The sequence below is a fragment of the Pollachius pollachius genome (genome assembly GCF_949987615.1).
Source record: "Pollachius pollachius genome assembly, chromosome: 1".
NCBI classification, from domain to species: domain Eukaryota; kingdom Metazoa; phylum Chordata; class Actinopteri; order Gadiformes; family Gadidae; genus Pollachius; species Pollachius pollachius.
In genome coordinates, this window is record NC_136934.1 from 7,888,477 (window position 1) to 7,902,785 (window position 14,309).

The following is a 14,309-nucleotide window of genomic DNA, read 5'->3' on the forward strand; positions in this document are numbered from 1 at the left end:
TCGCTAACTTTTTGCTGTCTATCAAGCAGAGACAGCTTTTCATTGGCGCAAGAAAATCCGCCCTCGGGTCGCACCAGTGTGCGCCCCAGGCCAATGGTATCGCTTTTCTTTTTTGTTATCACCACATGATTGGACAATTCAGCGAATCAATCAAATAGGCTACCTCCCTCAGCAGCATTCGCGCAACACAACTACATGTAGAGAAGAGATAGATCGCTAATTAGCAGAGAGTTGTAAGCACTTTCCACCCTTTTCAGTGGAGGAATTGGACTTCCCAATGTTATACTTAAAAGGAGCAAGTAAGTTACATATAATTTAGTCTTTCGGCCTGTAGCATATGCAAAATGAAGCAACTGTCCCATATTTCTAACCAGGGGCGTAGGAATGAGTTTAACATTGGGGGGGACACATATCGGTAACCTGACAGATCCGGTATAATTTTTAGGTGGGACAAATGCGCCTGTCTCCGATATTGGAGGGGACAATTCCCCTCCTTCCCCCCCGGTTCCTACGCCCTTGTTTCTAACTGCATTTGAAGTTGACATTGAGACTCACAAAAAGTGGACGCTATAGGACAGTGTTCATGATTTGTCTCAATATCAGAGTAACAACAATGGGTCAAATAGCAATTGCTGGTGGAATGGCCATGAAGTAGGTCTGCATATGCAGTGTAAGCTTGTCCAGGCCCTGCAAGTCAGGATGTAGGCTATGAATCTGAATGAATAGTAGGTAAATAGGTAGTGGCCATCCCCAAAATGCACCAGAATACAGGAAATCAAATCTATTCATTTCATTTTTTTTTTATTGGGGGGGTGTGGGGGGAACCCCAGACCCCAGACCCCCAGACCCCAGACCCCCTTGTCTCTATTACTGTGCCCCACCAACATTTTTGATCACCAGCCGCCATTGACTATCCTTTCCCGCCGCTCCAGGCACAGGCACCAACGCCTGCTACATGGAGGAGGTGCGGAACGTGGAGCTGGTGGAGGGGGACGAGGGCCGCATGTGCGTCAACATGGAGTGGGGGGCGTTCGGGGACGACGGGGAGCTGGACGACCTGTGCGCCGAGTTCGACCGCGTCGTGGACGAGAGCTCCAACAACCCAGGGAAACAAAGGTACAGATGGCGGGCCGAGGGCCAGAGTTTCCTACGCCGTGTGTCTTGGATATGAGACGATGCACTTAGATCCTCCCAGAGTGGGGGGGAGGGGCTCAGTCACACCACCTCGTGGAAGTCAAAAGGTGACCTATTACACCACCAGGTGTGAGTGTGATTTGCTACACTCACACCTGGTGGTGTAATGTCACATTTAAATGAACTCCATAGATACATACTTTATTTATCCCTCAGAGAATTGCACTTCCATCCGCAGCAAACACCATGTTACAAATAGAATAAGCGTTAAAAAGAAGTTGAAATGTGCGAAAGTACAAATTGCTGAATGCACAAAATACATATGCAGGGAAATAAAAAGATACAAGAAGAATACTGTACAAGCCAATATTTGAATGAGGGAGTGCTTAAACGTGTATAAAAGTGCATAAAAACAGCAGCCAAATTGTGTTATAGATGCAGTGTTATGTTGTGAAGTGGTTCAGGAGAGCGTGCAGGGTGGTGAGCGTGCAGGGTGGTGAGCGTGCAGGGTGGTGAGCGTGCAGGGTGGTGAGCGTGCAGGGTGGTGAGCTGCAGGGTGGTGAGCTGCAGGGTGGTGAGCGTGCAGGGTGGTGAGCGTGCAGGGTGGTGAGCGTGCAGGGTGGTGAGCGTGCAGGGTGGTGAGCGTGCAGGGTGGTGAGCGTGCAGGGTGGTGAGCGTGCAGGGTGGTGAGCTGCAGGGTGGTGAGCGTGCAGGGTGGTGCGGTTGCGGGGGCACCCCAGGGATGTGCACGCGGAGAGGGGTCGGGGTGGGCAGTGATTCCAGTAGGGTTGTGCAGCAGGCATTTCTTGGCTCTGTCTGGGTTTCATGGTACTGTTTCCTCGGTTCCAAGAAATGCAATATGTTCTTTCTATTAGATCAATTATGGTCTGGCCTTGTCTCTTTATGCTTCCTACACACTACTTTGCTTCTCATGGAACAGAGGCACCTAGGCTATTCACAATACCATCCTGCATTTGTTTTTCTACTATAGCATAAGAACATTTTTCTACTATAGCATAAGAACATTTTGCTGGTGCATTTGTGGAGTAAAGACGTCATATCTCACTTACCTCCATGTTGCTGTTGACAAAATATTGTGCCCAAAGGAAAGAGAACCCAATCCATTCGGATCTATGATGACGCGCTGGGAAAAGCAATCAAGATGATCTTGTCTGCCATGACAATGTGCGTGTTCTCAAGGGTACATGGATTTTTCTCAATGGTCAGCGATGACATCAGAGCACAGTCTGTTTCTTGTGCTTTGCAGGACCAGTTATCCTTATCATGAAGATGGATGCATGTCTATGCATTGGAGCTCTTTCACGTGTAGGGCATCTATTAATGTGACTAGACAAACTAGTCACACAATACAAAAAGGGCTTGGTTTCCGACACTAGTCGCTATTCTCACAGTTCCATGTTGAATCTGTTAGGATAATAGTAATTTGTTTTTTTTACTATTACTTTGTCCTGTTCCCCCCTCTTTCTGTATCTCTATTTGCCTCTCTGCCTCTTGACCCCTCTCTCTGTCTGCCTCTCTCTGCCCATCTCTTTGCTTCTCTGCCTCTGCCCCTCTCTCTCTGTCTCTCTGCCTCTCTCTGCCCCTCTCTGCCTCTCTGCCCCTCTGTCTCTCTGCCTCACTCTGCCCCTCTCTCTGCCTCTCCCTGTCTCTCTGCCCCTCTCTCTGTCTCTTTGCCCCTCTCTCTCTCTGCCTCTCTGCTTCACTGCCCCTCTCTCTGTCTCTCTCTCAGGTACGAGAAGATGATCAGTGGCATGTACCTGGGTGAGATTGTGCGGAACGTGCTGCTGGAGTTCACCGCCAAGGGCCTGCTGTTCTGCGGCAAGCCTACTGAGAGGCTGAAGACGCGGGGCATCTTCGAGACCAAGTTCCTGTCCCAGATCGAGAGGTGAGCCTCTTTAGGGTAGCTCAATATTAAAACTATTCCATGTTTATTATTGATTTGCCTAAGGTAACTGGACATTCGGACAATGGGCCTCTCTAGAGGGTTAGAGTTTACACACTTTACTATCCTGCCCCTGGTAATTTGTACTTTGCTTAAAATAATGAATACAGGCTTAATAACCTTTAGATTGCGTTTAGCTATGTGTGTATACTCTTACTAAATAATTTCTTTGTGTAGGCAGATTCCAATTCTTTATTTGTAGAATAAAGAATAATGAAGGAGAGAGAACCAATGAGTTGTTGTTATATCTTATAATAATGGTTGATGCAACAGCAGTTCTAAAGACATAATCTCAATTGATATCTTTTGGGACATACTGCTGCAATATATCTGCATGACTTTTAACGCCTAATGGGACCGAGTTTGCATTGTACATAATCAATAAGCACATATTAACAAGGTCAAAGTGTTTTAGCCTGTAACTTTCCGTTTATTTATATCCTTCTGAGGATGATTTGTACCATTTCTAGGGTGTGTAAGAGGTAGAAAAGAGAGTGCATCTTTTTGTAATTTTCTTCATAGTCAATGCTCATATGTTGCTACCTTACTAATTGACTGTTGAGGGAGCCACTATTTTATCAGCAGGTGCGAGTGGGATTAGCCATTGCAATCCAATTTAAAAACGTTCCCTTCCCTCTGCCTTATGTCAGCACATATGTAGGGTTAGTATGAGTTCACAGGGTTCTTTTTCCTCACAGAACGCTCGCCAGCTGATGCGAGTTGTGGGATGCTGTGCATTTGTTTAGAGCAGTGAGACTCTAGCTGTGTTTTTGCACTCGTCTCACTTCTAGAACTTTTTCTGGCCGTGGTATGTGTTGTTATAAACTTTGAGGCCGGTAGGTGTTGCTAGTTATTCCACTTTTGTTCTTGTTGTACGTGACCCTTGTGTGTTTTTACTGTTGTAGATTTCCGTAAAATAGCCGGCAGTGGTTTTATTGAGATTAACAGGCCAGCGTTCAGCCACACCACATAAATGAAACCCAAATCAAACAAACACGATGTATTTCCCTGAATGTAATTCTTCATGATCCCCCCCCCCCCCACGTACGACTTCTCATTGTTTCTTCCCTCTCTCCCTGCCAACGTCCCGCCTCCCCTCCGACGCTCCCGCCCTCTGATTGGTCGTGGGCCCAGTGACCGGCTCGCCCTGCGGCAGGTGCGCTCCATCCTGCAGCACCTGGGCCTGACCAGCTCCACCTGCGACGACAGCATTCTGGTGAAGGAGGTGTGCAGCGTGGTGTCCCGGCGGGCCGCCCAGCTCTGTGGCGCCGGCCTGGCCGCCGTGGTGGACAAGGTGCGGCGCAACCGCGGCCTGGAGCACCTGCGCGTCACCGTGGGAGTGGACGGCACGCTGTACAAGCTGCACCCCCAGTAAGGAGCTTCCCCCCCCCCCCCCCCCCCCCCCTCCGTGGGCAGTGCCGCGAGCGTTGTCATCTTCGACCCAAGTGCCAAGCACTAACAATTGTTGGGCTAAGCCATTACCCGAATTCAACAAAGATAGCTAGGGTAAGATGCTATACAATGCTAAGTGCTGTTTTTAATTGCAAGGACGTACAACATACAATGTTGTATTTTCCCCATTAGCAGCACCACCACCACCATCATCATAAGCATTACTTCCACCGTCAACACCGCATCACCACTAACAATACTTCCACCACAAACACCGATCATTTTGCCTCACTTAGGCTCCATTCAGACTGAACTTTTGAAGTCTGTTAAAAAATTGGATTTAATAGTTCAGCTGTTAGACAATTAGACTGATGGATACTACCTTACTATCCAAATGATTTTGGAGTGAGTCAGTGACTCAAGACGGGCATACTATTCATACTGTCTAAGTATTTAAACTCCCACATACACAAACATGATACAAAATATAAACCTATCAAAATCTACATTGAAATTTTATTTTGTGCTGATAAAACGGTAGGAATGAAATTCCTTCCGATGCAGGTTGGCCTCACATTCTTGCATATCCTGACACTTTTCAAACGGGCACAAACAAGGTGTCCTAATTTGTACAACAGTATCATCTTTGCTTCTGGCGGTTCAGAGCCAGACTGCTCATGTCTGTTTGTAGCATGTAATGGCTTGCTCTTAGCGATGATGGTCCAGGCGCCCAGCTGAGGTAGTTGAGCGGAGCGCTCAAGCTGGGGGGTGCGGTCCGACATGGAGGTAGGCGGGGGCAGTTCCGTCGACCGCATCGTAGGTCAGCACCACATGTGAGCTACTACAGGGAGCCAGTGGAGGTCGGGGACGAGGGCGGTCCCATGGGAACATTTTGGTCCAGCCAGGAGCGAGTTGCAGTAGTCGAGGTGGGAGATGACCAGCGCTTAGACCAGGAGCTGACCTGCTCCCCTGAGGAAGGGCCAGAGGGCCGAAGGCTGTGAACTGCTGCAATGTGTTCTGGAATGTAATCTGATTCGTACCCTCTTAGGGAACTTGATGTATGAAGACTGGAGCGAAATGTTGGTGTATTGTTAATAATGGCAGTATTTATTTACTGCGGCTGTTTGACATCTCCAAGGTTAAGAATCTAAAACCGGATTTTAGTAGTGAATGCAAGACGTGTACTGAGCCGACGAAAATGCCTTTCTCAGAAATGGGTGATGTTGCCAATAATAGAATCCACCGCTAGAGATGGGGTACATTGTAAAGGCATCTCTTGCCCTAAATACCTCTTTCTCTCTCTCTCTCTCTCTAACCCCCTCTTCCTCTAGTTTCTCTGGGATCCTGCGAGAGACGGTGCTGGACCTGGCTCCCGGCTGCGAGGTGAGCTTCCTGCAGTCGGAGGACGGCAGCGGGAAAGGCGCAGCGCTGATCACCGCCGTCGCCTGCAGAATGAGGGACGCCGCAAAGCACTGAACACCAACCCCCCGCCGCCCCCCCCCCCCCCAGGGTAGACGCAGAGGGGACAGCTCTGTGGAACAGTTGTATTTAGTACGGACGTGGTTCATCTCACACCATGTGTGTCTGGTCTGTATGTACGGATCTGACCTAACCATGCGAGAAACCACTCGCAGGACATAGGATGCGAGTAACCAACTGTGCAAGATTAAAAGACGAGAGCTCCCATCCGCGGGGAGAGGCAAAGACCCAAGATTTAATGCTGCAAGGCGGTTTTGGAACCAGTCCAGATAGAACTGGACTTAGAGGACTTATCGCTAGAAGGGAAAGTCTATCACCAATGGGAAATATAACTAACAGTATGATATACAATATGTTAAGCATCCCAAATATATCAAATTTCTGTAATGAATAGGTCTCACAAATTGTACAAGGCCTTACAGAGGCCTAACTTAAATAGAGTAATGCCTTTTGTGTCTGAGACGCACGCAGTTTGGCTAGATAACAACAGCTTGATTTATTATTATTCTTTCGTTCCTATGATGTTGTCAAATGGAAAAGTTATTTCATAGTTGCCATCCCTATTGTATTCTACCTTATCAACCGAGGTAGCCTAACCTGTCAAACTCAAATGTAAAACACACTATAACAGATATGATCAGAACTATAGGTCACTCTGGGCAACCTATCAGGCTTAGCAACTTTAGTCTATATTTTGCTCAAGACAGAACTGGGCCCCGTTTCCCAAAAGCATCGTTAGCCTAAGTGGATCGTGAAGTGCGTCGTACGAGCATCGTACAGTTTTCACACACTCAGTGGTGCCACCAGCGGACATTCCGTGTATTGGATGCGTTTTATTAAAACACATCCAATACCACGGAATGCCCAGCTGGCGCAATTTCGCAACCAGAAACAGTGGTTACCACCGATATACTACTCAGACTACTGTTAGATTTAAACAGCAACGATAGAGACATGTTAGAAGTCAACAACATAATTTATTGCAGCAATTTAAAATTCCAAAAATACATGCACAGCCGAAATGTACCGATCAAACACCACGTCACAAGGCATATAATAAAATCAAATGATTCCATTGCTCTTGTGTGGGAGGTCGCTTTTTGGCAGAAGACATAGGCTACTGCAGACATGAATCATGCTGAGACCAACGGGTGTCAAAGAATTTCTGCAGGCTTTCTTTGTTGCGATTGTTTGCATTGAGCACTGTAGGCGCTTTGGTGAGGCTGTGATGAAGTTCACTATTTAGTGGACCGTGTCTAGACAGTATCGAACATCCCTGACCATAGTTAATCGTGTTTGTAGTCTACACTCAGACGTGAACTCATTATTGCATCGGGTCTTCATTCATAAAAAAATTAAAACATTCGGGAGTTTGCTATAAAACAAATTATTCTAAAGAGGTCTAGACTCTGTGCGCAGCCCCGCCTTCTCCAGTGAACCAAGAAAGCCTGCACCTTGACAAACGGGGGATTTGACCCCCTCGGTTTTACACAGGAAGCTTGAGATAAGAAGGTGAAATCGCCGGGGGTGCCAAGCTGCGACCGAACCGGCTTGGCAGTGTAAAAAGACGTGGCTATAGCCTACATCATCCTGTCCAACAATATGGGCAGGATCTAGACCAAGCTCTCCTAATCGGGTCAGCAATAGCCGTGTGTCAATGCCTAGCCTGCGTTTGAAAGATAATGAATAAATGGAACGTTGCATTATTAATGTCTACAAATATTTTAGACTAGAGTGCGCACCAATCAATGAAACCGGAATGAGATAAAGTCGGCTTTCTTTGCTGCGCAAAGCATGTTTCAGAAATAAGCACATTAAGATAAATGTAGTTGTCACACAAGCTATTTTTGATTTTTGTAATATGGAATTATTTCAGGGGGGGAAATGCCGTGAAAAAATGGATGCACAGGGCATTCAGGATTAGGACTGATATCGGCCAAGGCCTAATCAATTGTGTTTTAATATCTTTAGCATTCATATTATTTGCAGTCTATTCTTTTCGTAGGCTACTCTGCTGTTGGCCTTGGGAGATATTTTAACGCTTTTTAACCCCATTTTCCTGCGACATTCCTGCGTCTCCCCCTCCTACGGAGCCCATTTCAGCACCGTCTCAGTAGACAGTTCCAGTCCTATGAACGTCATGAGTGCAGTGAACGCGCGTTCATGTTAAGAGGAGTTTCGGGAAACGCTAAGAAATTAGCTCGTACGATCGATTCGCTCGTGGATCCACGCTCGTACGATCATTCGCACGATGTTATCGAGAAACGTCTTATTGAGCAAAATATAGGCTAAAGTTTCAAGCCTGATAGTTTGCCCAGAGTGACCTATAGTTCTGATCGTATCTGATGTGTGTGGGATCTGTGACTTGATACATAGATACATTTCCCAAATTTAAGAAAAAGCTTGAGATTCACCCGGCTCTTTATTGAAGGTCTAAGTTTCGCTTTGTGTGCGCGAAACGAAAATATTTAGTCAAGCAAATAAATGTGAAAATGAAATAAATTAAAAGACTATACAAGGTCTCCGCATGGGGTCGGCCCTCGCATGTGTGCACCGTGAAAGCGCTGGAAGTCGTATTCACACTTTTGTTTGTGTATGTGTGTGAGAAATATTTGAGTCATTTGTGGTTGAGGACGAAATTGTTCTGCATGTAATGTGACCGAACCCCAGATATGCATCGTAGAACCAAGTAGGCTATGATTTTAAACTCGGTATTGATGACTGCCAGGGAAAGGGTTTGTTTTGTTTCGGATTTTAATCCTGAAATGTCGGCTTTTTAAATGGGTTTTCACCAAAGACAATAAACCCATTTATCTCTGTATTCATAGTCATTTAAATGTCTTTTTTTTGGTAGATTGAGGCCACAGCTCCCCTTAACCTCGATAGGTGTGTATGAAAAGTGTAAAAACAGCCAACCAAAGGGCTGCTCTTTGGATAGTTTTATATATTGCAGCAAAAAGGAGAATAAGGAAAGGAACCCATGAAGATGTGACCATGGTCATTCAAACGTTTACTTTTTTTCTGTTGTGTTGGTCTTCGCTGGACTTGCATATTGATTTGGCTTGGTATCATTTATTATGATAGCAAGATTTAACTGATATTCTGTGGTATCATTGATAATACTTTAATGATTGTTAATTATTTAATGCTTTAATTATTGTGCTTTTCACAGTTTATAAAATGAGATTAAGTACCGCCTACTCATTGCTTTAATATTACTATATTTAAAATCATATTGTAACTAGACTTATTTAGTGTATTCTTTGTGGAGGTGCTCCAACTACAATAACGGCTGAAGAAGGTATAGGCTATGTAGGCCTACTACCTACTGTGACTATTCCATTACTTGAGACTAAATGAACATTGGGGCAAGGGATCAATACTTAACATCATGCTTAAACTCATAACCGACCACTCAAACGAAGTTCAAGTGTAAATTGATTGGTTAGGCTTGATCTTCATTGAAGATCAACATGAACTTTGCAATGTTACTCATGTGATTCACTTCACTTACTGGCAGAAGACTGGAGACGATGGTGATGTCTGCCAGCGACAATGACTTCTGATTAAAGCCCCATGAATGGCTGAACCTGGCACAGGCAGACGCCCTTGGAAGCCTTAAACAAATGTCCCCTTCTTGTTCGACCGACATCAAGCTGATTATCGAGTCTGGATTTGGAAGGGCTTCCAGGCCTGGCGAGTAAGCCGGTGATTAACACTTAAGTCCACCGACAGTGTTTGCGCTGTCAATTTCTTCACACCAATCAGCAAAGCCCAGCAAAATAAAAATCAAGCCGGTGTTACAGCATGCTACATGATAAAAAAAAAGGCATTTTCCACACAAACGTGATTATACAAGTTGCTTTATTGATTCCGGATAAAATTTGTTAGTTACTCTGCTCCAGTCAGAAGCATAAAAGTAGGCCTAATCGGAATAAACTAATCAATACAAACACACAAGAAACGTATTATTTAAAAGACTGTCGGGGTCCGGGGACAAAATAGAAGTCTGTTCTAAACCATGACCCTTGCTTGCCCAGCGATTAGACCCGGTAGATGTCAAACTGCTCATACCACTCTTTAGCCTACCATAGATGTATATATTGACGGCCGTTCCCCGCTATATTGGAGAGGCCGAGACTGGCCTGTACAAATTGACTGTGGAGGAACGGTTTTCTGAATAAAAGCATCTATAAGGTTTAAAATTCTCTGAGTTGAATTAGTATTTTTGTATTTAAATGACTAGGCAATTTGAAATCAGTTGAGAAATGTAAACGTATTAGTGCTTATATTCAGAAAAAAAACATGCATTTCTTTATGTTTACAGGGCAGTCTTGATCTCTCCGATATGGTGGCAATGTTGACATACGATCCAAAGCCAAATGCATGTTTATGATTATTATTGCCACACCCAGGAAATCATGGGAAAAATCTGACCAGGGTCTTCATGCATAGAAACATTGGTTCTGCTCTAAGGTTACCTAGGAACGAGGTTGGCCAGGTGGGGGTAATTTAGCTAATTGGACAACCACCACCTAGGCCGCTCCGCTCTGTGGATGAGAAGGTAGAGGGATGTCATGTAAAGTAGCGAGCAGCCAGTCCTGTGGATCATGGTGTTAACATAAGGTTCCACCAAGTCGAATATATAGAGAACTTAAAGGTGACATATTTTACCACCAGGTTTTAGTGTGACTAGCCATTACAAGCTGTTTTGAAATCTGCATATCTGAATAAATATACTATACTACATCTAGGTGGAAATGCCCACTTGTGATGTCAGAGGAAGAAACGGCTTCTAATTGCTTATCACACTCCCACCTGGTGGTATAATATGTAACCTTTTAATTAGGCCTGGTTTAAGCATTGTGGGATATTGGAGCAAAGACTGTATATTTTAGATTTTTCTTTCTTTTTCCAAATTCATTATTTTATACATTATCATCATAATAGGCTCCCTGACTAGCCACAATTATTAGTTCAGCTTTAACTGTGTTAGAGATGATAATCCTGAATAGCTATTGTAGTTTTCCTTTGACATTTAATTTTAGATGGAGTTCTGTGTATTTATGTGTGTTTATGTGTGTTCTGTGTGTGTATTGTGAGGCCTTTGTGCTCATGGCCTGTGCAGGGTGCTGGGCTGGGTCATACATAATAATCTTCTTTGCAATATAGTAAAAGACCTGGGGCACAGGGCTCATTGCTAAGATTCAATATTTTTTTGTGATCTTGACCTCTCGCCCTCGATTCATTCAGATCTCCCGTCTGTCAGGGCAGACCTTTCTTTGGCTCATTTTGCAGATGCAAATACCCAATATTTCTTCCATTGCCTCGGTGGAGGGCACGCCATTTCTTCACTACCTCGGTGCGGTAAGCCAACGCTGTCCATGTATCTGACGTCATGGCGCCTCGTCACGGAGGAGGGCAGTGGAGACGACCCGGACAGGGGTAAGAGCTTCTGCTTCAAAGGGCCTCTCCTGCTCCTCTGTGTCACGTGCTTCTGCGTCTTTGCCTCTACGGCAAAGCCACGCCATTTCGCCCACCTGTTTGGCGAAATCATGGGCGAGGCAGAGGACATCAAGGCAGACCCGCGCCAGCTTTAAAGGTGACATAATTATACCACCAGGTGTGAGTGTGATTAGCCGTTACAAGCTGTTCTGAAAATATGCCTCTTCTGGCACAAGTGGGCGTGTCCACCTATGCGTGTGACCTGGATAGATCAGTCTACCAGCCTACCCAGTGGACTGTAGCAAATGTTGCTCATCTATCCAGAACACTTCTAGGTGGACATGCAATTTGTCTCTTCTGACATTGTGATGTCAGAAGAGACAAATTTTAGAAACTGCTTTTTACGACTAAACAAACTCAGTGGTATAATATGACACCTTTTAAGGGGGTGACCAATACCCCAATGCAGTACACCGACAAACAATCACAGATGTATTGCTATCGTAACAAACATACACACACACAATACGCAAGAACCGACAAAACCCAATGCTATATGAACACTATATAACTTTATCATAGCTGCAATACAATGCCACAAAACCAAGGGTAAATCTGCTATTGCAATGGTAAAGATATCGCTTGAATAGACCTCCGCAAAGCCCATTAAAAGTGACTGCACGGGGTGTGGATGGTCGTCTGAGGGGGCGACGCCCACTTGTGGCGCCGGGCCTGCATCAAGGGCATCGCCATCCCACCGCCAGCGTCCGCCCTGGAAATGGAGGACATGCAGGGGGACTAATCGAGACCCCTGCCGCCGTCCGGACAGCCTACCATGTGCCAACGGTTACGCCCATCCAAGCGGTATCTAACTGCAGTGGCAAAGGTTCCATCTCCTTCCAGAGGGCCCGCGTGCCTTCCACTTCCTCCCCACGCACGGCAAAGTCGGGCGCTTTCTCTAAGTGGTGTGACAGCAACCTGATTTTTCCCTTCTCTGTGTGAGGTGGGAAGCGTGCATTTCTACAGTGTTTACTGGAGAAAAAAGCCACGATCAAAGTCAACGTGGCAGCTGTTACATCCCGCCACGTAGGCTGTGACAGCAAACCGGTTTATAGTCACCCACTGGTCAAGAGATTCTATGCATGGGGCTAGCTGTGTTAAGCCTGTTTTCAGTGTGCCTACACCACACTGGGATCTTCCCACTGTGTTGCGTGGGGTACCCTTTCCATGTCTCACTCTCCAGCCCTTTTGGATGCTATCTTTTAAAGGTCACATTATACCACCAGGTGTGAGGCTGATTAGCCATTAGAAGCCGTTTTGAAACTCTGCCTCTTCTGACATCACAAGTGGGCGTGTCCACCTAGATGTGTGCTGGATAGATCATTCTACCCGCCTGCCCAGTGGACTGTAGCAATCGTTGCCATCTATCCGTCGTACATCTAGGTGGACACGCCCACTTGTGATGTCAAGAGGCAGATTTTCAAAACAGCATGTAACACCTAATCACACTCACACCTGGTGCCATAATATGTCAGCTTTTTAGACAATGCTTTTATTGGCTTTGGTTTCTGCCAAACACAACAGTCGCTCTTTTCTTGTCCACCCGAGCTGCTTGCTACTTAACGAGGACGGCTCCTTCGTGCTACTTAGACCTAGCCTGGCTAAAGCTAGACCTCATCTCAATCTACATTGAGAAGAGGTCTGGGAACCACACATTAATTTTCTCGTATTTGAGATTACGATTGCTCGGAGCCGTTTATTGGGCGCTACGAATGTCTATCATATGAGTCTGTACGTAGCTCAATAGTAGCTAATCAAATCAATTATACCAGATGACTTATATATACTTATATTATACCAGGTTCCCTATCTCAGGCGAAAATCTGACCCATGGAATCCAGGCTGCCTAGCAGCGCAAAATGAAATCACACACAAGGAGGCATGGGTATACCCAGGCTAGCTTAGACCCAATCCTGCGTTCCTCCCCAAGAACAGCAATATCGTTATTTTCGGTCAAGGGACATGGTGCTTAAGGCTTCCCATCCCCCCCCCCCCGCCTCATTCTAGTGAGGAAGAGGCCGAGTTGCATCTCTTGTGCCTGGCGCGGGAACTCGCAATGTACGTGCAACGCTCAGCTGTTATGTGCGTTATAGCTACAGTATGCAGCCAAGGGCCGTGCTATTGCTGAGCCCCGTCTGTCTCGCTGGATTTGTGAGGGTCTTTGCTTAGCCTACACTCGGCAGGACCATGTCCAGGGGCTCACTCGGCCTCTCAGTGTTGGAGCCAGGGGCCCCTTCTACGGCTTAAGATATAGGCTTGTCTCTTGTTACGATTACGCTTCACTTGAGCCTATCTATCTGCTGTCCCCTGTCATGGGTGTGTGGTTCATGGTGCTGTAGCTTTGCTAAATATTTTATTTATTTGCTAGATATGTAATGTGATATTGTAGATATGATGCTGATTAATTTATGATGTTGATTAACTCCCCATTATACGATGTAATTCAGCTCCAAGCTAGATACCTCGCTTACTGCCTTCAATCTAAACTGCTGATATTGGCTTAAGCCATTCTTAAACAGTACTTCTCCCAGTGCATTAGCCCGTGTATATTGTACTTTTTTATATATTTATTTTTGTTGAAAATTGACAACTAATCGTCACCAAGCGTCAATCAGAAAATTCTGACCGCGATTAGAAGCAGAGAGGGAAAATTCTGTGCTGCATAGGTAGGAGCAACACCATATATACTGAATGTGCTCAAATAGCCTTTGTAACCCTGATGGCATCGTATAATACGTTGGCCATTTTGAGACATTGGCACAATGTCATTGTTAGGTAACAACATATTGGAATCATACCAGAATTCATTCCATATTCTGACTTACTGTGTCATATA

General features: G+C 45.5%; 1 protein-coding gene across 2 annotated transcripts in view; it reads left to right on the forward strand.

Annotated features, from left to right (window-relative positions):
- Positions 1-10,029, forward strand: part of hk2 (hexokinase 2) — a 34,952-nt gene extending 24,923 nt beyond the window's left edge. For both annotated transcript variants that reach the window (XM_079748318.1, XM_079748317.1), the window contains exons 15-18: positions 933-1,116; positions 2,885-3,040; positions 4,232-4,468; positions 5,821-10,029. In XM_079748318.1, the coding sequence (XP_079604444.1) occupies positions 933-1,116; positions 2,885-3,040; positions 4,232-4,468; positions 5,821-5,965 (722 nt within the window). In that variant the 3' untranslated portion in view covers positions 5,966-10,029. The remainder of the gene's footprint in view (positions 1-932; positions 1,117-2,884; positions 3,041-4,231; positions 4,469-5,820) is intronic.
- Positions 10,030-14,309: the final 4,280 nt, after the last annotated feature.